Raw genomic sequence first — 22,071 nt, forward strand, 5'->3', positions numbered from 1 at the left:
ACAGCGGGTACCTGGCTGGAGCTGGATCATGGAAGGAGAAGCTGTCCAGGAGAAGCTGGAATCACAGAGGAGATGCTGCCCAAAATAGAGCAGGGAGGGTGGGGGATGGGAGAGGCACAGTTTCTCCTCCTTCCCACTTTCCAATCACCCATCTCATCGCACAGGCTAGCTGGCAACAGAGCCTGGAAAATGAAGTTTGCGGGGCTCATTCCCTTGTTGTACAGAGCAGGACAGGGAAATGGAGATGAATGGACTCAAGAGCAAAGAAACAAATTACTGGCACGCCATCCCACCTGCACGTGGAGATGGACGTTAGGAGTACCTGCAGGGAAGCCACAGCTTTTCTCAGGAAGGAGTGCTGTCTTTGCTCCACCACATAAATAATCTAGTTCCCAACATCTGACATCATACAGATAAGATTATTTGATCTGAACTAAGAAAATAGCATTACTCACCACAAATTAATTTAGGAAAAGCGTGAACTATTTTTCATGAAATACATGTTCTAAAAACTTTTTAAACAGCTTCTGGCCCAGTTTGAGGACAAACTTGACATGATAGGCTCAAGAGGGAGGGGATATGGGGATATATGTATCCATATAGCTCATTCACTTTGTTGTACAGCAGGAACTAACGCAACATTGTAAAGCAATTATACTCCAATAAAGATATAAAAAAATCTGACATGATAAAGGAGCAAAATATTTTTAAGAGAATTATTTATGAAGAACTAGCAAATCAATTCCTTTTTACTTGCAAAATATAAAAGTAAAAATACTGATCAAAACAGGAAGTTGAACTAGGTGGGACTAAGATTTTGATGTTAATTACAGATAACTTAACAGAGGATGTGACCCACGGATGATTTATAATATTTGACCCTAGAAGTGTACCAGCGCCGCCAGTCACTTGAGAAGAAACTATAATGTTTTGACTATTACGTGTCAAAAATATAGCCATCAGTTAAAATTCCAAAAACTCACTGAATTTATGAAAGTAAGCAATATGTTTTGTTGAAGTAACAAATCATCCAAGGGTATTTTAGGGAAATGAATAGTCTTAAGATTCTATTCTTCTTGTCATATCAAGATATAGTAAATCTGTATTTGTGGAGAGAACTCTGTCAAAAAACAAACTTCTAAATCCAAGGGTATAAAACTCAAACTGTATAACTATTTTGTTACTTCCTCTAGCATAAGATTGGGACACACCTCAAATAAAGCACCACACATAATAATAATAGTTATTGCCTGCCAGATAATGTGCTAAGCAAGTCCTTCATACATATTATTTAACTTAATTCTCAAAGAATCTAATGAAGTAGGTGCTATTATTACCTTCATTTTACTGATGAGAAAACTTAGCCTGAGGGAGGCTAAAGGTCTTTAAAATAAGAGCATGCCTAGTGTAATCAGTTTAGAGCCATTTAGATATATCCTGATAGCTGGATTAGCCAAGAACCCTATTAAAAATAATATATTTCAAGGAAACTTAGACGTTGTAAAATTGCTATTCTATATAAAAATTTCAATAGTCCTTTAGGGTTTGAGGAAATATGATTTAATTATTAAACTATTTAACCTTAGTAATAAAGACCAACCTAATAATGTATAAACTATATTGAAGTTTTCAAGATTAAAATTCTGTGGTTCTTACATTTCTCTCTTTCAGAGTTATAGTTTATATGACTTTCTGTATCAGTTGTGAAAGCTTCTTCTGGGCTAAAACACATCACAACAATGAGATTTTTAAAATTGTGATTTGCGTTCATGTATATGTTATTGAATTTACATATTTCAAAGAATATTCTCATTAACAGATATTTTAGAATAATTTTTCAGGGAGAAAAATTTAACTCAGGGCCCCTAGAATCTGAATATTTATTTGTAGGAAAATTTGCACATAAAATTTGTATCTTTTAAAACTAATATGAATAAAAAGGAAAAATCATTAACTCTTCATGCCTACAAATTACTGACTCTTCCAAGGCTCTAAAAATAGTTGTTTAAAGGAAGAGGTCAAGGTATCTAGGTGATCCTATATGTAATTTTTGTTTAAAAAAATTTAAGTTGCCATGTTGACATTTTCTGTTCAGTTTGCAGTATTAAATATATGAACTATATTTCATTTTAAAGTGCAATACATCACATTTGTCAAGAAAGCAGAATCCTGTGGTCCTCAGAAAGCGGCTACTGAAGAGTGAAGCTGGAGCATTTTTTTCCTTCCAAATTGTTCTCAGCGACCAAGCTTGTTTTAAGATGCTCTCAGCCACCAATTTTGTTTTTTACATGCATTATCCTACAAATCCGGGAAACAAACTCAGACTCGACTTTGATCACATTTTCAGCAGTCTTGATGTTTCTGATAATGTACATGCTTTCCTGTGTTTGTAGGCTTGTGTAGCATTAGTACAATATTAACCTTTTAAATGAAACTAACAATATCAATCATTGTCCTCTTACAAACACTTTATGGTTTCTGCCTGTTATTTGCTACAGCAGTGCTGATGGCTTCCTTTAAAAAAAATCTACTTAAAGATAGAGTAGAAAACATGTAAATCTGATAAGAGTTCAGAAAATTATAGTCCCAGGTTTGCAATTTCAAGTGGAGAAGAGCGGCAAAATCTGTGATCATAGGGATAAAAGATGAAGCCATGGTCTTATATGGTCATAGATAAGAGAGATGCTTTTGAGAAATGAGCATGATATCAACCACAAAGACTAAAAAATACTATGCATGTGTTTCACTAATAAAATGGGCAAAGTCAGGATTTGCCGTAGTTCAATGTTATTATTTGAGGGTGGCTGTGTCCTCAACTCCTGTCTAGCCAGTTTTAACACCCAAACCGCCCAATGCTCCCGCCACTCTCCTCCACGCCAACTGCCCTCCCTCCCAACACGAACGCGCACACACACCCAGCCCGGCCAGAAGATAAAGCTAAGATGGCAGCGCGGAAAGTACTGGAGCCGCGCTCAATGTGGCCGGAAAAACAAAAGCAAAGGCCTCTATATATTTCTTCCTTCTGCACATTTCTCTGAATAATAAGAGCCCCCTGCCCCCCTGCCCAACACAAGGCATTCTGCAGGAGTGCGCGCAGTATTGGCGGCAGGGGACGCTTGCTTTTGCACATTTCGAGAAATCCACTTCTCCCGTTTGCAGCGGTGGTTCAGGTGACCCTCGCGACTTGCCTTGGGGGACCACCCTCCCCTTCAAGTCCCCTGGACAGTGGAATCAAGGGTGAGTCCAAGCGCCCTCTCCTTCCCGGCTTGCGCCCCATTCCCTGCCACCCCACGGAGCCTTCCAAGGTGCCCAGCTGCCAAAGCAGAGGAGTAGCAGTCGCAGTGACCCGGGAGCGTACAGTGCGGAGGCAGGAAGAGGAGGAGGAGGAGAAAAAACGCTGCATTGGCTACAATTTAGAGTAAAGCGGCCGCTACCGCTGCCGTGGAAGGAAACGCTGCCAACCGCAACAGAAACGCCACCCTCGGATACCTAAGTGAGCATGTGTGCGACTCTGCGCACGCCTAGTTGCGCCCCTCAATGACAACGGGTTCCTTAGAAATTTATCCAGCTACCGGGTTTTGTGTGTACCCAGAAGGCTCGGGAAGGGGCCTGTCTGGGACTGAAGGGTATCGAAAGGACCAAGGGGGAATTCAGGACTGGGTAAGGGGGCACTTGGGGAGACAAGTGCTCCAGGTCAGTGTCCACTAGAAACTCTAAACGGGCAATGACTGCACATGCCACCACCTAAGCCTGAGCTGGAAATGTTTCTCTGTGCCGGCAACATTTATTCATTGACATATTCATTCATTCAACCAGTATCTATTTCCCTCCTGCTTAGGGCAAGAGTCTGTGCTAGGAGCTGGGAACGTGATGGGGGAACAGACACAAGCATCATTCCAGTCCTCATGGAAAAGTCTAGTATGTTTTGCTTTGTGCGTAACCATCTGTGAAAAGCCATGTGACAAAGTGGCTGTCCTAGACGCTTGAAGCCCTCCCACAGTCCACAGAAGTATTATTTTGACCATTTTTCACTGGATGAAACTTGCCCAAAGACATACAAGTATCAGAGTCAGGATCCAAACCCCTCCTCCTTTTGGGGGCCTCTCTGGCTCCTGCAACAGCTACAGCCCTTAGAGCTACTAAGAGTTCGGGCCTTTAACTCCACCAGCCTTTAGCGGCCTCCATACCTGTGTCTTGGCTCTCGTCCCGGATTTGGGGGAGTGGGGGCGGGGCGGTTTCTCTTCGACACAGGTGTGTAACCGTGCTGAAGCATCAGGATAGGAATTTCGCCCAACAGATACTTACTGGCTATCTACCATACAGGAGGTTCTAGACAGGGGCTGAGGAAGACACTAAGATAAACAAGAAGCTCTGAAGGAGCTTATAAGATAGTTGGGGAAACAAGTTTCCTTGTCTTTAAAAAAGACAACTTTTTAAAATAAAAATGACATCCATTTATTATTCAAAGCCCCAGATAAATGCACTCCTTCAGCACTCTCTCCCGGCAAAAACTAGAATTCGTTTAATTTACTTCCCCACTCCTTGTCTGTACTTCTCTAAACAGTAAACAGGGCTTGATTTTTTTTTTTCCCCCTAAAGCAGGATATTCAAAGAGGCTTAAGAGCCAGTAAGTGTAAAAAGGATATAGCACTGGGATGATAGGACTTAAAAATGATTTTGCCAGGACTATTAGGCAAACTCTTCAAATTGAGAATCAAAAGGCTAAAACTTAATAGGAATCAGGGTGCACTGCCGCATACATTTCTACGGCATTTACTTAGAGGGAGCTGGTAGAATAGCTTGGAACAGGGGACTCAGCAAATATTACATTTTTATGGATAACAATGATAAGATCTTTGATAGATATGGCATTTTCAGATGTTACACAGTCAGTCACAACTAGTTTCAGGTCATATTCAAGAATTATCTTTAGTAATGTAAGTCTGGGAGGAAAAAGATAAGCCATGAAGTGACCACTGTCAAGAGATAAGAGTGCCCTCTTAGGGTGAGCGTGGAGTCAAAAAAAAAAAAAAAGAACATTTAAGAAAAGTACTGTTGCATTGAGATTTAGCGCTGATATAAACGTTACAAACAAGAATTTTGGAATGCCTCTGACTTGTGAACACTCTCATATCTGGGAATTCTACTTTCACAGAAAAAAAAAAGAAGAATGCGCTAAATTACTCCTTGTCTTTCGTAAGTAAAAATGATTTTAAACAGACTTAAATCCTAATGACAAAAATTCCAAACTAAGATCGCCAAAGGGACTTCTAATTCGCCGGGCCTCCTCTGCCTAGAATTCTGAGTTCAACCAGCGCCATTCACAGTACATCTTCCCGCTAGCAGCACACACTCTGGGGAACGGCAGCAGGAGTGCGTACCGTCAACCTCTGGAGGTGGGCACGGGGCCTCTATCTTTCAGGTCCCAGTTCTCCCACCTGGAGGGAACCCAGTACCTGAAGCCGACTGGTTGTAGCTGACAGCCTCCCCAGCACTTTCCTTACTCTTCCTCAAGCTGCTAGTAAAACCCGGAGAAGCGGCCTTCTTTCAGATCCGGCCCGACTCTCAGGCCTCACATCCAGAGGCCTGAAGCAGAGGGAGTGGTGGCGGAGAGGGGGTGGGGAGGGAGCGGGGCCGGAGTGACTGAGCATGTGCGAGGAGGGGCGCATGCCCAGTGCGGTCGGCAGTTTCCCATTGCGGGTGGCTCAGGCGGTGGCAGCGGTGGCGGCGGCGGCGGCGGCGGCAGCAGCGGCGGCACCGCCTCCTCCTCACACTCCCGGGGTGGCGAGGTTAGATGAGCGGCCCCAGTAGTGGCGAGGGCAGCGCGGGGGGGAGGAGGAGAAGAAGGAGGAGGAGGAGGTCTCTGTCTTTGTAGTCTCCCTGCTGCGGAGCGAGAGGCCGCCGCCGGAGCCGTCGTCGTTGGAAAAGGGCTGTTTGTGCGCGCGCGTGTCTGCCTGCCCGTCCCGCGGGGACGAGGCGGCGGCGGCTGCGAGGATGATGATGTGCGCAGCGACTGCCTCTCCCGCCGCCGCCTCCTCGGGGGCCGGCGGGGACGGATTCTTCCCTGCCGCCACCATCTCTTCTTCCCCGGCGCCGGGGGCGCTGTTCATGCCGGTTTCCGAGGGCTCCTTGGCGGCCGCGGGGCTGGGGCTCGGGCTGCCGGCCGCGGACTCCCGGGGTCACTACCAGCTGCTGCTGTCAGGCCGGGCCCTGGCCGACCGTTACCGGAGGATTTACACAGCTGCGCTCAGTGACAGGGACCAGGGGGGTAGCAGCGCTGGACACCCGGCCTCCAGGTGCGTCTCCGGGTGCTCTTCGTTGCGCCACATGCTGCATGTGCGCCCGTGTGTGTGTGTGTGTGTGTCTGTCTGTCTACATACGTATTTACTGAGCTGTCTTTCAGCAAGCGCTTGATGCTAGATGATAGAATCACTTATTGAGATAGGAGGGTGCGGTGGCGGCAGTTTCTGTTCTAAGTGTGTGTAACTGCCTTTGTAGCGGGCAAGAGAGGGTGGGAGGGGAGCTTGTGATGCTAGAAAAGGTGGTGGTGCGGGTCGGTTATGACACGTGTATGTGTATTGTTGAAGAAGGAGGAGGGATGAGCAGAGGGTAATGCACCAAGAGAATTTGCAAGAGCGATGAGGGAAGTGTCATTCCCAGTGTCTCTGCCGCAATGGTATTTGCACGTATTTCTCATACCCCTCCCCCCCACCCCTTCATGACATTCCATGCTCACCTTTCCGCCTCCCTTAAAAAAAAATCTGCCTTTCATTGGGGGGGGGGGTGATGGTATCGGTTAAGGATAATGTCATATATATAGGATGAGTTTTAGATAATCAGCCTGTAGGATAAAGCATGGGGTTTCAATTTAAGAGATTTATGCGAAAGGGATGCAGTTGGAGGTTTAGGTGGCTGTGAAAGGTGTCTGATACAGATTTTTAGAGCTGTACTTTGATAAGTGGACCTTTTGGTCCTCTAGAGATGTGGTTGCAGCGGTGCTTGTGTTCTGTTGTCCCATCGGCCATTTCCCTTCTTCTATTTCCTCTGTCACTTTTCGGGTTTAGAGTGCGGGAGGGCGGTTTATGGGGAAAAGGGGAAACCTGAAGAACTTCAAAATATGACAGCTGGTGTAGTGATCAACTGACACCAACTGGAAAATTTGAGTAGCTCCTAGATCTCTTCCTAGACTTGGTGCACCTTCAGCTCCCGTGATGGAGGAGATGTTAAACCACTTTCATTTTCTTTTTCTTAAAATGTGGGTGTCTTTTTGCTTAAGGCTCTCCTGTTGTTTTCCTTTCCATGCTCTTACATGCCACATACCTTGAAGGATGGTGACTGACTTGTTTCACCAGCTTGCCTTTGGCAGGGGTAATTGGGAGTTGGCTTCATCTTTTTTTTTCTCACACCTTCTTGCAATACATAGGGAAAGCATAGTAGGATTTTGTCAAATAAGTTACAGAGTTTACTGTATTTATTGAATATGTAGTTTGTTCGGTAATAACCAGATGCCATTTTCTCTCATTATGAGAGGGGCTAGGCTGTGAGTCAGGTATTTGTGGTTGACCAGTAGGTACTGTGGCTCCTATCCACTGCAGAGAGTTGTAAAGATGGAGCTTTCTTCACACGTTTTCTGGGTAAACCACTCTTCTCGTGTGTATAATTGTTTACAGGATTGGGACTTGAGTAGTTTTATCGTACTGATATAAATGTGTGTAACTAACTACCCTTTGCTATGTAAACTGAAGGCCACAATGGCACGTCTGTTTCTTGCTGATGCTTTTGAAAATAGCACAAAATCTCAATAGACAGTTTGCTCTAATGATTAGGTATAATTTGGAGCTGTGAGTCTGTATATTATGGCACCATAGGTACATCTTTACAAACCCCTCTCAAAGAATTTGAATTTATTTTGTATGTTGTTTCCAGACTTATGCAATAATTTGTGACTGGTATGTTCCCTGTTTTAACTTTGAACTACTATACTTGTGTAATAATACAGTTTCTGTGTATTTAGAACTGTGTAAACAGTTTTAGACAAAATTAATATAGATTAACCACATACATAAAGTCTATGAATGATTTTTAGTCTTTGGTCAATTTTTGTACAAGCTGTCAATTAAAATTAGTGAAGAATTAGTTCAAGTACTGTATTTCAAGAAGTACTAATGGAAACGAGCCTTAAGTTGTGTGATATTGCCTTCTAGTGCTTGTTCAGAACATGATTGTTTATTATAGTTCACATTAGTTTTTCTAGGTCTTGGCCTGCAACTATTCTTTATTGAGGGTTTGCTTAAGAATTCAGTCACATTTCTTTTTTTTTTTTTTTTTTTTTTTTTTTTTGCGGTACGCGGGCCTCTCACTGTTGTGGCCTCTCCCATTGCGGAGCACAGGCTCCGGACGCACAGGCTCAGCGGCCATGGCTCACGGGCCCAGCCGCTCCACGGCATATGGGATCTTCCCGGACCGGGGCACGAACCCGTGTCCCCTGCATCGGCAGGCGGACTCTCAACCACTGTGCCACCAGGGAAGCCCAAGTCACATTTCTTATTAACTATGAATGGGGAAATTGGAGCTGGGATTTAGGTTCTGAATGAATGATGTAATTATTTGTATGGGGCACTAGTTGAGTTAGAGGAGAAGATGAAATGTTTCAGAGACAGAGAATGGAGCAAGAATAGAGGGTGAAATTCTAGTGAGAACCAAGTTTAAAGCTGTGAGAGAAAGGAGACAGTGAAGGAAGCTGAAAAAAGATTAAAAAAATTAAGAAGAGAACTGTGGGACAGTAGCACCTCCGGCCCTAAGAAAGTGGATTGAAAGTCCTCGACAGGGATAAATGTTGAAGAAAGTGAGAACACTTTCCAGGTCGCTGATGACTTTTGAGGAAGTGGTCAAGATTCTGTGGAAGAGAGATGTGGCTGCGGAGTCAATGGGATATTTTGGGGTAATGGGGAGATGGTTGAGGGAAGGATATTTGAGTATGGGAGGGTGAGTGGGAAACATTCAGTAAGTGGAGAAGGAGAAATTAAAGAAGAGAGGGGCTAAATGATGGTGAGAAGTCGAAGTCTATGGGGACGGATTTAACATGACAGGTGGAGAGGTTAGCCACAAAAAAAACGTTAGGAGCTAGTCATCCTTTAGTATAGAAGGGGAGGATAGATCTAAAGACTAGGAGTTTATTAAGAACTGTATCCTACTCGTTTTGGTAATCCCAGTGTCTAGCACAATTTTTGGCATCTGTTCTGTAAATATCCAGTGCCTGCTGTGTGCCAGGCACTGTTTTAGGTGCTGAAGCTGTAACAGTGAGCAGGAGAGACTAGGTCTCTGCTGTCTTTGGAACTTCCACTCCAGTGGGGAGAAATAAGCAACTGATCATTTCAGGTAGTGATAAGTAACCATGAAGGAAATGAACCCAGTTGCACGTGATAGCTGATTTGTAGTTGGCGGGGGCTGGGGGTGTATTTTAGGTAGGGTGGTCAGGATGGGTCTCTTTGCGAGTTGGCATTTAAGTTGAGTCACAATGATTGGAAGGCAGAACTAGAGGAATGGTGTTCTAGGAAAATAGAGTCTCTGATGCAGAAACAAGGTTGTGTTCAAGGAATGAAAACAAGCGAGTGAGTTATCAGTCAGTGTTGAATAAATTAATTACTGTGGATTATGTTTTAGGTGTAGGTAGAGAAGTTAAGGAATGCAGCCTTATGGTGTCAGTGACTTTGATGGCATTGTAGTGAATGCTTGGATTCTGAAGCTGGACTGGTTTTAGATCCTGGCTTTGCCGCTTTTTAGCTGTGTGACCTCGGGTGCATTACATAACTCCTATACCTCAGTTTTTTGCTTAAAAAATATTTTTGAGATATAATTGGCATATAGCATTCTATCAGTTGTAGGTGTACAACATAACCATTCCGTATTTTGAGAAATGACTACCACATAAATTCAAGTTAACATCCATCATCACACATAGTTTTTTTTCTTGAGGTGAGAGCTTTTAAGATCTACTCTCTTAGCAACTTTCAAATATACAGTCTAGTATTATTAACTGTAGTCACCATGCTGTACATTACATGCCCATGACTTATTTATTTTATAACTGGAAGTTTTTCTTTGTACCTTTCAACTCCCTTTGCCCATTTTGCCCATCTCCCACCCCCTGCGTCTGGCAAACATGAATCTCTCCTCTGTATCTATGAGTTCAATTTTGTTTTTGTGTTGTTTTTTTTTTTTTAGACTTCACTTATAAGTGAGATCATATGGTATATTTGTCTTTCTCTGTCTGACTTATTTCACTTACCATAATGCCCTCAAGATCCATTCTTGGTGTTGCAAGTGGCAAGATTTCCCTCTTTTTTATGGCTGAATAATATCCCATTTATTATATATATCACACCTTCTTTATTCATCCATCAGTGGACATTTAGGTGGCTTCTTGGCTATTGTAAATAATGCTGCAGTGAGCATAGGGGTGCAGATATCTTTTCAAGTTGGTGTTTTCGTTTCCCTTTGAGTATATTCTCAGAAGTGAAATTGCTGGGTCATATGGTAGTTCTATTTTTAATTTTTTGAAGATCCTCCCTATTGTTTTCCATAGTGGCTGCATCAGTTTACATTCCCACCAACAGTGCATAAGGGTTCCCTTTTCTCCATATCCTTGCCAGTACTTTTTATTTCTTGTCTTTTTGATAATAGTCATTCTAACAGTGTGAAGTGATATTTCATTGTTGTTTTGATTTGCATTTTCCTAGTGATTAGTGATGTTGAGCATCTTTTCATGTACCTGTTGGCCATTCATGTAACTTTTTTTGGAAAAATGTTTATTCAGAGCCTCTTTCCATTTTCTGAATTGGATTGTTTGTGTTCTTTTGTTTGTTTTTTGTTGTTGTTTTTTGATATTGAGGTGTGTGAGTTCTTAATTTTAGATACTGACTCCTTACCAGTAGTATATGGTTTGCGAGTATTTTCTCCCATTTGGTAGGTTGCCTTTTCATTTTTGTTGCTTTCCTTTGCTGTGCAGAAGCTTTTTAGTTTGATGTAGTCCCACTTGTTGTTTTTTGCTTTTCTTTATGCCTCAGTTTTCTTCTATGTAGAATGGGAATAATAATAATGAGGATCGTATTGTAGGTTGAATGAATCTGTATATGTAAAGTGCTTGGCACATTAAGTGCTAATAAATATTAATTAATGATTTCTGCTGAGAGTGAAGGAGCAGATGGAGTTTGGGGACTTAAAGAGAAGGCGGAGATCATGTCTGACTCTTTTATGTTTTGGTCTCAATGACTGTGTTGAATGTGGGAATAACTATTTCATTTATTCAGTGACTGAATAAATATATTTTTGTAGGAATGAATCAATCAAAGTTGGAACATTTGCTTGAGGAAGGGGATTGTTAGGAAATGAATAAAGGAATGTTTGATCAGTTCTTAGTGGGAATGGCAGTACAGCATTGATTGCATTTGGGAAGAACCATAGCACGGTGGCTAAATCTGCTCTGAAGTCAGACCGTCTTAGTATTTCAGTTCTGCTTTTTTCTGTCTTAAAATGGGCAAGTTAATTAGCATTTTCATGTCTGTTTCTTTACTTGTATCCTTATAGGGCTATTGAAAGGACATTGTGCCTGAACATTGTTAAAGTGCTCATTAAATGTTAGCTGCTGTTGTTGGTGGTCGTGGTATTACTACTACTACTACTACTGTTATTATTATTAAAATCACATATTTAAAATTCCAGTCAGCATGATGTTGTTGTAAGCTTTTCCACTCAGAAGAGAAATGAAAAAAACTGCTAGTTGATTCAAGGTTGAAGTGTGCCTGGAGGTCTAAGAAAGAAAGAAAGTGAAGGTTTTTGGTGACAAAGATTGAACATATGGTAAAAAGGAAAGTGATGCCAGGAGGGAACTGATAGACTGGGAGATAAAGACAGTCAGGGTATCTGGGCTGAAGTGGTAGAAGAACAGTGTTAGTGGAAACAATAGAGGAGACTGTGGTTAAAATGGGAAATTGCTTTTCTTCTCCAAGCTAAACCCACTTACTTCCTTCAGCTTCTTTATCTCTTTCTTGTTAGGAATGCTATTTGAGCCCATCCTTCAGATGCATGGGATTTCGGTTAGAAGAGGTTAATCCATCCAAGATTCCGGGATTAATACTTGGTGCTAACCCTTGGCCTTATAAAGATTTGCAAGACAGTTTCTACGTTGAGTTTATTGTCTGGATGGGTGTGAAAGGTACAAAGGCAGGTACTTACAAAAGTGTTAAATGAAATGACTAAGAAAGCATAGCCTATTGTGACAAAGGGATGGCATTCTGAGCTGGTACAAAAGCATGAGCAAGAGGTGAGAAAGCACAGTTTGTGTGGAGGTAATGGTAAGAATTCTGTCAGAGCTAGAATGTAGGTGTTATGAGGGAGAGCAATGGGAATTCATTCTGGAAGTGGAGGCTTTGGTCAGAGGGTATGGCAGCTTGAACTGCCAGGTAAGAGTTAGATTTATTCAGTAGACACTGATGGTTTTGAGCTATGAAGAGACATTATTGTAGGAGTGTTTTAGTAAGTGATATGGGATCGAATCAGTATATTTGTGGATAGGTAGTAATTTGCTTCATATAGCTGTTACATCTATGGAATCCTATATAAACACACTTTAAGGCAAACATTGCTCTGTTGGCATGTTAGCAAGTAGAACTATGAAATGAATTTGTTTCCTAGATCAAGATAAAAGAAGATCTTGCCTTTGGGCTTAAAAAGAAAATAAAAGTGTTAATTTAAAAATAGTTTTGCATTTTAAGGTATTTATTTTAAAAAATCAACAGAATAGTCAGAATAGTCTCACTTTTTCATTCAAGAATAGATTAAATATTCAGGTTTTGGGGGGAGGGGACAGGTTAATCAAGGTTTAATTTACATATAATAAAATTCACCCTTTTTAAGTGTCCATTTGAGGAGCCTCCGAACCATCACAGTCAAGTATAGAATATTTCCATTATTCTAAAAAGTTTCTTCTAACGCCCTTTTCCTACCCCTAGCCACTGGCCACCACAGACCAGTTTTCTGTCACTAATATTTTACCTTTTCTAGAATGTCTTATAAAACTAGCTCCTTAAGGACAGGACCCCAGATACTGTGCCCCTTTATGTCATCTATCCCCATATTTCCTATAAATGGAAGTTAGGCTTTAAAGCTTCAATAGGTTTCGGTTAAACACTTTTTGGCAAGAATATTTTGTATATAATGCTGAGTACTGCACATTGCATCCCATCCAGAGGTTTTCAGGTTGTCTCATTGTTTAATAATGCTCAGTCTAGTTACTTGAATCACTTGGATAAGATGGTACCCACTAGGTCTCTTTTCTGTAAATGTATGCTTCTTCCATTTGCATTAGGCAGGTAATCGTGGGTAATAACTTTGGCACACTGAATATCTTCCACCTAACGGTTTTAGCATCTTTTGATAATCCTTGACTGAGTCAGTAATTTCATTAGGGGCTTCAAAATGATGATTCTTATATTTCTGTTAAAATAGAATTTAGTAGCTGATGCTCTTCTACAAAGAAGAGTTTTCCCTTATCAACTGGTGGTAAACTTATTTCCTCCTAAGAAAGCAGGGTAAATGATTCATTTTCTCCCCTCATTAGCCCATTTGGTATAATAGTCCAGCAGTGGTGTGGTGGTTGCTCTAGGTCATCACCCATGCCCCTCCGTTCAGTTACAAGTTCCCCCAGCCATTGAGAATATTGGCAGCTAAAGCTGATTGCAACTGAGTCTCTCCAGGCATTGCTGTGAGCCAACAGACCTGCTTCCCTCAAAGTCTTGCGTTTTCTTCAGGATCAGCCTGCATCCAATGCCTTTTCTGTATGGGGGTGTGAATGCCTGGCCCTTTTGCCCTAAGGTAGGACAAATTTGAAGATCCATCGCAACTCCAGAGCTCCCCATGGATTGGCTGAGGCCTTCCTGTGACTGCATTTCAATTCAACTCCTTTGTTTAGTCTCACTTCCTTTCCTCTCCCACAGGTGTTGATTTGGAGGACATTCCCCAGTACTTTGGTTGTGCAGATCTTCATTTCAGAGTCTCTTTTCTTCCAAGGCAGTTGTGGTACCAGCAGTGGTCTGAGGAAGTAGTCTTCAAAATGGAATTTTGGAGCTAGATTATCTGCTGGCTGGCTAGCAGTAAGAACCCCGCTACTGGTTGTAGATGGAGCACTGATACCGACAACCCTTTGCATGCACTGTAGCTGTGCACCTGTTAAAACTTTCACTGGTGGCAAATTGGAATGCCATTCCTGTAGAAGAGAAAGTATTTGTGGGTACAGTATCTTAGGCTTTTGAGACATTTAGGGAAGTTATTAATTATACGGACGGTGTAGTCAGATGGCTGTTTGGTGAGTGACATAGATTGGAGGAAGACAATGAAAGGTTGAAGGTAATTGGGAGCAAAATGAGAAAGTTAGGTAATTTCTTCCTCTGGTATCATGTAAAGAAACTCATCTTCTGCAGTAGGAGGAAAGAAAAAGCTAAGGATTAGGCCCAAGATTTAATTTCAAGGGTAGCAGAGCTCCAGGGCAGGTTGATTTCTCAGCAAGTCTGCTAAGCCAGCGTGTCTGTCCTCTGGTTAGGAAGGAATGAGACCCTGGCTTTTAAGATGGGACGTCTGAGTTGATGCACTGGAAAACCTTGAAACTCCAAATTCCTCTGAACCCTCTGAGCCTACAGAAGTGACCTTCTTCTCCTGGCTAGAGGGTAGTTACGTGAAGATTATGCTGCCCCTGCTACCCCCATCTATCCTCCTCTCCCCTGCTGTCTATCACCAAACCAATAACTAACTAGAGTTAAGTCACAACAAAGCCTACTGGGAGGTGCTGGGTCTGCTGAGGGGGGAGAGGGACTGTGGTGCGTGCGCGCACGCACAGATTGATTCCTAGACTGCAGTGAGGCACCTCCAAACACCCCAGCAGACACACAGTACCATTGGATATTTCAGAATTTTAAAGGAAACACAGAAATGTCTGTCACAAACTACTGACTTGAGGTAGTTCACAGTTTTTACATTAGATCCTGTTGCACTCCTTTTGATGATGTCATATCTTTTTAAAGTTGAATTTTTGGTGGTTGCTGTGATACAACAAAGCACTGCACAAAAATCAGTGTGGAAGAGAAGAGGAGGGTGACATGTTTAATCTGCACAAGTTTGAGAAGTTGTGCAGTACTCAGAATGTGCAGTGTCCTATTATTAAGTAATTGTGGTTATTTAAGATGAGATATAAATATTTTTCTTTAAGTTTATGTGTATTATTTTTTCAAATGGCTACTAAGTTGTTAGAATGTAAATTCTTATTAATTATTTGGATCTCATTACATAAGAAGCTCTACTGTTAGGTTATTCCATTTGGCCTACAAGGGTTATGGAAAAATTACTGATGATGGCTATGCAAGGGCCCAGTAATGGATTTATGTTCATCAGTGCTGATCTAGCAACTGAACTGATGAATGTCCAGCCTGACAGTAGCAGAGACTAACTTTCCTTCAAGGATACTAACCGGTCCTTGTGCCTTGGAAAGGATCGTGATTCATTTTGACTGGATTTCATGCATATTCTGTGTATGAGTTTCCCTTTGCAACTTGCCGGGGCTCAACCAGTGCCCATATTTGAAGGCTTATAGAGTGATCCATCAGCACAGGGTGCCACATAACATCGTTTCAGAGTAAGGGACCCACTTTATAGCAAATGAATCCCACAGATCCATTTGTCCTATTGTGCACCATAACTGCCCAGAAGCTGCTGACCTGATAGATAGTAAGACAGTCTTTTGATGGCACAACTGATGATGAGCGTAAGGTCCTATCCTTCAGTGTTCCTGATAGGAAGAACACATGGAAATTGGGATGCCTCCACTTAGCATCACTGTCAGTGATCCACTGGGGACTTTATGCTTCCCATCTCTGTAGCTCTGAGCACTGGGGCTTAAAAGGTCCTGGTTCTCCGAAGGGAAACATTTTCAACAGAGACACTGTAAGAGTCCTGTTATACTTTAAGACACCGCTACTGCACCACCAGAGAAGCCCTATCTATGTTTTTATATTTAAAGTTTCTCTCCTTTGGGCAGTACACATAGAATTTTACTTTTTTTTTTTTTAATCCATTCTGTCAATCTTTGCCTTTTATTTGGAGAGTTTAGACGATTAATATTTAATGTAATTAATTATTGATATGGTTGACTTTAGGTCTACCATTTTATTGTCTTCTGTTTCCCTCTTTGTTTTTCATTCCTCTCTTACTCCTTTTCTGCCTTCTTTTAGATTGTTCTTTAGATTCCATTTTAATGTAGCTATTGGACATTTTGGGTATATCTTTTTGTATTAATTTTGAATGCCCTAGGGATTACAATATAGATACCTACCCTTTCACAACCTACTTAGTGTTACTATTGTACTGCTTCACTTAAAATAGAGAAGGCTTGGGCTTCTCTGGTGGCTCAGTGGTTGAGAGTCTGCCTGCTGATGCAGGGGACGCGGGTTCGTGCCCCGGTCCGGGAAGGTCCCACATGCCGCGCAGCGGCTGGGCCTGTGAGCCATGGCTGCTGGGCCTGTGCGTCCGGAGCCTGTGCTCCGCAGCGGGAGAGGCCACAACAGTGAGAGGCATTCGTACAGCAAAAAAAAAAAAAAAAAAAAAAAAAATAGAGAAACCTTACAAACATACAGATGCTTTTTTCCCCCTCTGCTACATCCCAATCCCTCCTTTGTTACAGCTCTCATATATGTTATGGCTGCACACTTTGAAAACCTCACTATGCAATATTATAATTTTTGCTGTCAACAGTCATACATATTTTAAAGAAATTAAAGGAAAAAAGTATTTTATGTTTACCTATATATTTATTATTTCTGTTATTCTTCCTTCATTCCTGAAGATGCTACATTTCCTTTCAGCTTAAAGGACTTACTTTAGCATTTCTTGTAAAGTAGTCTACTGGGGATAAACTCTCTTTTTTTCCTTCAGCTGTGAATGTCTTTATTTTGCTTTCATTTTTAAAGGATATTTTAGGGGAACATAGACTTCTGAGTAAAAACTTATTTTCTTTTAGCATTTTCATGATGTTGTTCCACTGTCTTTTCATCATTATGATTTCTGATGACAAACCTTTGGTAATTCAAATTTTATTTCCCTTTATGTAATATGTCATTTTTCTTTATCTGCTTTCAAGAATTTTTTTGTTTTTGTTTTTCAGCAGTTAGAGTTGATGTATCTAGTCTTTATTTTCTTTGAGTTTCTCCTCTTTGGAAAATGCTCAGCTTCTTGAATCTGTAAATTTGTCTTTTACCAAATTTGGGATGCTTTCTGCCATTGTTTCTTAAAATATTCTGCTCTGGTTTCTGTCTTTTTTCCTGCTAAGATTCCAGTGACAAAACTTTTGAGATTGTCCCGCAAGTCTCTGACTATTTTTTCTATTGTCAATTTTTTTCCTCTTTGTTCTTCAGATTGGGTAATTTTTATTGATCCATTTTCAAGTTCACAGACTCTTTTCTCTCTCATCTTCATTCATTTATTGAGCCAATTCAGGTGAATTTTATTTCACATACTGCATTGTTTGGTTTTTAAATTTACATTTGGCTCATTTTTAAAATAATTTCTCTTTGTCTTCTGAGAATTTTTTCCCGTTCAGTTCACCTGTGTTTGCCTTTACTTCATGGAGCATATTTATAATAGTTGCTTTAAAGGTACTATTGGATAATTATAACATGTGGATCATCTCAGGGTTGGCATCTGTTAATTGTTTCTTCCCTTGAAATTTTTCACATTTTCTTTTTGCATTGCGAACATTTTTTATTGTATCTTGGACATTATGAGTGTTTGTTTTGAAAACTCTGGCTCTTACCATAATTCTCTGGAGTGTTGATCTTTGTTGTTGTTTCTTTTAGCCGACTATCAACCCGTTTAGCTTCAGATTGCAAATTTGGTCTTGCCTTTTGTGGGTGGTGGTTTTTAATTCTCAGAGACTTTGCTATGTTGGTATGGGTTTGTCTCATACCTGTGCAGCTCCAGAGCAAGCCTAAGATTTACGTGAGCTTATAGGCAGGATTAGAGAATCCCTTTCTCCAATCTTTCTCCCTTCCAGGATTTTCTCCACATTCTCCAGCATGCAGGAGCCCCTTTCCCCAATTCCTGTGGCCAGAAAGATAGGGTTTCTCTTGGAGTTTTAACTTCTGTGTTGCTGCTCTCTGTATGCAGTGATTGCTTCCTGGCCTTAGAGCAAAGCTGTTAGAGAAAGGAGAAGAAAATAGCCGAGCCGGGAAGCTCACTATCCTGTGGGTCATTTTTCCAAGTTTGACTCCCCTCCACAATATGCTTTTGTTTCCTTTTCAGAGTCCTCAAATAATTTTTTCTTTCTTTTTTTTTTTTTTTTTGTATTTTGCCCGAAGTTTATAGTTGTAAACAGTGTGAAAGATAGATTGTATTTGGTTTATGCCACCATACTGGAATCAAAATTCCTTCTCTGGTTGCTTTTAAGATTTTTCTCTTTATTTTTGATTTTTAGCAATTTGACCATGCTCTTCCTAAATGTGTTTTTTCTTAGTGTGTGTTTATCATGTGTTTGGCATTCATTGAACTCCTTAGATATGTGTGATATAATTTTTGTTTAATTTCACACATTATGCCTTTACTTCCTCCAATATTATTTCAAACCTAGTCTCTCTCATTGCCTTCTAGGAATCCACTTATACACACATGAGGCTGCTTGATGTTGTCCCATGTTTGAAGGGTCAGCAAACTTGTTCTGTAAGGGGCCAGATAGTAAATACTTCAGGCTTTGCAGGCTCTCTAGTCTCCCTTGCGATTATTGCAACTCTGTTGTTACAGCTTGAAAGCAGCCATAGGTAATATTTAAACAAATGCGCATGACTGTGTTCCAGTATAATTGTATTTACAAAAATAGGTGGCAGGCTAGATTTGACTGCAGGCCATAGTTTGCTGACTCCTGAGGTGTAGACAGTAATAGTTGCCGGAGCTACATTGTGAATATAGAGGTAAAATCAAAGAAGTGTAAAACACAGATATTGACAATAACTAAAATGTGGGGCAACTGGACGAATGAGAATAAGGGTGTAGGAGAAGAGACTGAAAGATGTGTTAGGACTGGATTACTATGTTCCTGTATTGCTTTATTTGAGGACAGAAGTGATAGAGTTAAACTCTCAATTTATAAAAATGTCTATAGCAGCACTGTAAGGGATGAAAAGACATAGATCCCCAAAGCAGGGGTTCCTTTAAAGAAGCAATTGCAGTAGCTCTGACAAGTGATAATAAAACCTGAGAGAAGGCAATGGGAATAGATGAAATAGAACAGATTTGAGAGACATTTTGGTGTTAGAAGGATGATGAAAGAATGACAGGTATAGCAAGTGACTAGATGTCAAATACAGAAATAATAATGCCTTTCCTCTAGGTATTAAGGGAGGTAGGAAGAACTAGTTTCTCAGGAGGCCATTTTTGACACCTTTCTCTGTACATTTTCTTTGTCGGTTACTTCAGTCAGTCCTCTGATTTCAGTAATTACCTAATTGTTTTGGACTTCTTTTCTGTGGTTTGTAGCTAAAACCTTTCTCTTGGTCTATAGACCTGTATTTTGAAAAGTCTTCTGTTAGGAGTCTCTCAATCCTGACTCAGATACATTATGTACAATATATTCAGAGGCTCCTCATGAGCATATTATCACTTACATACTGACTCTTTCCCTATAGGTCAGCTAAACAGAAGTCTGAGACATCATCTTGAAGTTGGCATTAAGAGATGATAATGACCTAACACTCACTCATCCCCACCTCCTTTTTTCAGAAGGCTGAGAAAAGTCACAGTCAGTGGGAAGGTGAATTGACGTTAGATGGAGAAGGGAGTACAGCATTTAGAAATTAGTGTTTAGAGGGAAAGAAGGAAGATGGTAGCTTGAGGAAGGGGACAAAGAATTAATCTGTCTTTTGGGTAAGAGACACTGTAGCAGATGTTTTTAGTGTCCTAGCCATATTTCTTTGGCTTTCATCTCTATATTGTCTACTTACATTTATGAATTTCTGCCTGAGAACTTTCTTACTGGCCATAGAGACATGCTTGGCCTGTGTGCAGGGCAAGCCAGAAATGCCAGGGAGTTAATGCTGTCAGAAAGGCTTTCAGCCACTGATGGATGGGGATGTGGTGGATAAATACCTCATTTTCACATCTCTCCTTTGGGATAACTGAGCTGTGTTCTATACCATCCGTTAGAGTTCTCCAGTAGGATCACACTCTGGTTTCCCATCAGGGTAACTGGCTTAATAATACACTCTTTCTTGACTGCCTTCCCTTCCCTATTTCACTTCTGATTTCCCCTATCAGTGTTTTTCCTGGATCACCTCTCAAACAACTACTTGTACTTGAATCCTTAAATCATGTCTGCTTCTGGGGAAACCCAAACCACAGTAGACACTTTAGCATGGTAATAAAAAGAAATAAAATTTGTTTAGCACTTATTAATAGTAAGCATAACTGTAAGTGCCTCATAATCTAATGGGATAAGTACTATTTTCATCCTGTTTTACAGATGAGCTGACTGAGGCACAGAGCAGTTGATTAACTTTCCCAAGATCACAGAGCTAATAAATGACAGAGCCTGCATTTGAATCTATGCCGTCTGTCTCTAAATTCTGTCCTCGTAAGCTGGTAGGCTAAGGGAGAAGAGCAGGAATAATGAGCAAAAAAGAGAGAGTGAGGACAATTAATGGAGTAAGGCCCACGTAGAGATTATTTTGAGGTGGGTGAAAGGAAAATAAAGGAAGTAGTTCATTCTAAATGATGTCCCTTTTAGCAGTTAAGTAGAGGGTTAAATTATGTGCTCTGCGCTAAATGGGTAGTGGTGGGATTTTGAAGTGGCTTGAAAGGTGGTAGGTTTTCATGGTGGATGTACCTGTATTGTCAGAGAACATAACTGGTTCTAGACCAGCATTCTGATGATGCTTGTGAACTCCCAGTAGCTATTATTAAGGTTGTTATAGCTTATTGAAAACAATGTAAGTTACCAATATAGAAATGAATATAATTATGAACAGATAACTCTCATGAGAAGTAATATATGTGCTAAAGATTTAAGCGACAGGAAAAGGAAGAAAAAGGAGCTAATAAAGAAGACTGAGAATCATCATCAAGGGAGATGGAACACTAAAATAGAGGTTCTTCTAGAAGCTGAGGGTGGGGAGTATTTAAAGAAGTAGACTGTTTGATAGTACTCATATGTAGAAGAATATAAAGGATGAAGACTGAAGGTAAGGAATTCAGTAGGCAACAAAAAAGTTTGTGTTGTTGAGAAGTCTCATACACTTGTAGGAGCTTGATCGTAGGGGACAGAAAACATTTGAGACAGTTGTTCCTCAAGAAGTTTAGTGATGAAGAGGGCAGAGGGATAGAGAATCATTTAAACTCTTTTTTTAAATTGGAGGAGACCAGTAGGCCTCTAGGGTTAGAAGCCATAGAAGACAGAGATTAAAGAGTAAACAAAGAAAAGGTGTAAGTGGTTGAGCAAAATCCCAAGGATGGTGAATGAGATGGGGTCCAGTGTATGGTAGGAAGGGTATACTTGGATACAGTTAAGTTCTATCTCTTTTGGGATGCTGGGACTTGAAGGAGGAGATTTAAGTTTTGGAAGAGGTCTCAGGGGCATATTTTCACCCTTTTTATCTTTCTCTCTCAATTCTAGTAATTTTTTCTGATCTCTTCAAATTCTCTCTTCACCGTGTCTAATGCTGTAAACTCACCTACTGAGTCTTTAGTTGCAGTTATATTTTTCATGTCTAGAAGTGGGATTTGATTCTTTTTCACATGTGCTATATTCCCCATACCCTGCAGATATTTTAAAGCTAGTCTTTTTTTTTTTTTTTTTTTCTGTAAAGTTGGTAAGCATAGTTGTGTCTGAAACTTTTATCTGGAGTCTGTTTGTCCTTCTGTTTTCTTTTTCTGCTAGTTCTCACTCATGGTGCCTTGTATCTTTGTGTGCCTGGTTGTTTGACTGCTAACTCTCATTACCCTTCTGGTGGCTCTCTTAGTCCTAGGATAAATGGACTGTCTTCA

The 22,071-nt window shown here is 40.9% G+C and overlaps 1 protein-coding gene across 2 annotated transcripts in view; it reads left to right on the plus strand.

Annotated features, from left to right (window-relative positions):
- Positions 1-5,739: 5,739 nt before the first annotated feature.
- MYCBP2 (MYC binding protein 2) overlaps positions 5,740-22,071 on the plus strand; it is a 266,872-nt gene continuing 250,540 nt past the window's right edge. For both annotated transcript variants that reach the window (XM_079721660.1, XM_079721659.1), the window contains exon 1: positions 5,740-6,296. In XM_079721660.1, coding sequence (XP_079577786.1) covers positions 5,995-6,296 — 302 coding nt within the window. In that variant the 5' untranslated portion in view covers positions 5,740-5,994. The remainder of the gene's footprint in view (positions 6,297-22,071) is intronic.

Source organism: Hyperoodon ampullatus (assembly GCF_949752795.1).
Source record: "Hyperoodon ampullatus genome assembly, chromosome: 16".
Taxonomy (NCBI): Eukaryota; Metazoa; Chordata; class Mammalia; order Artiodactyla; family Ziphiidae; genus Hyperoodon; species Hyperoodon ampullatus.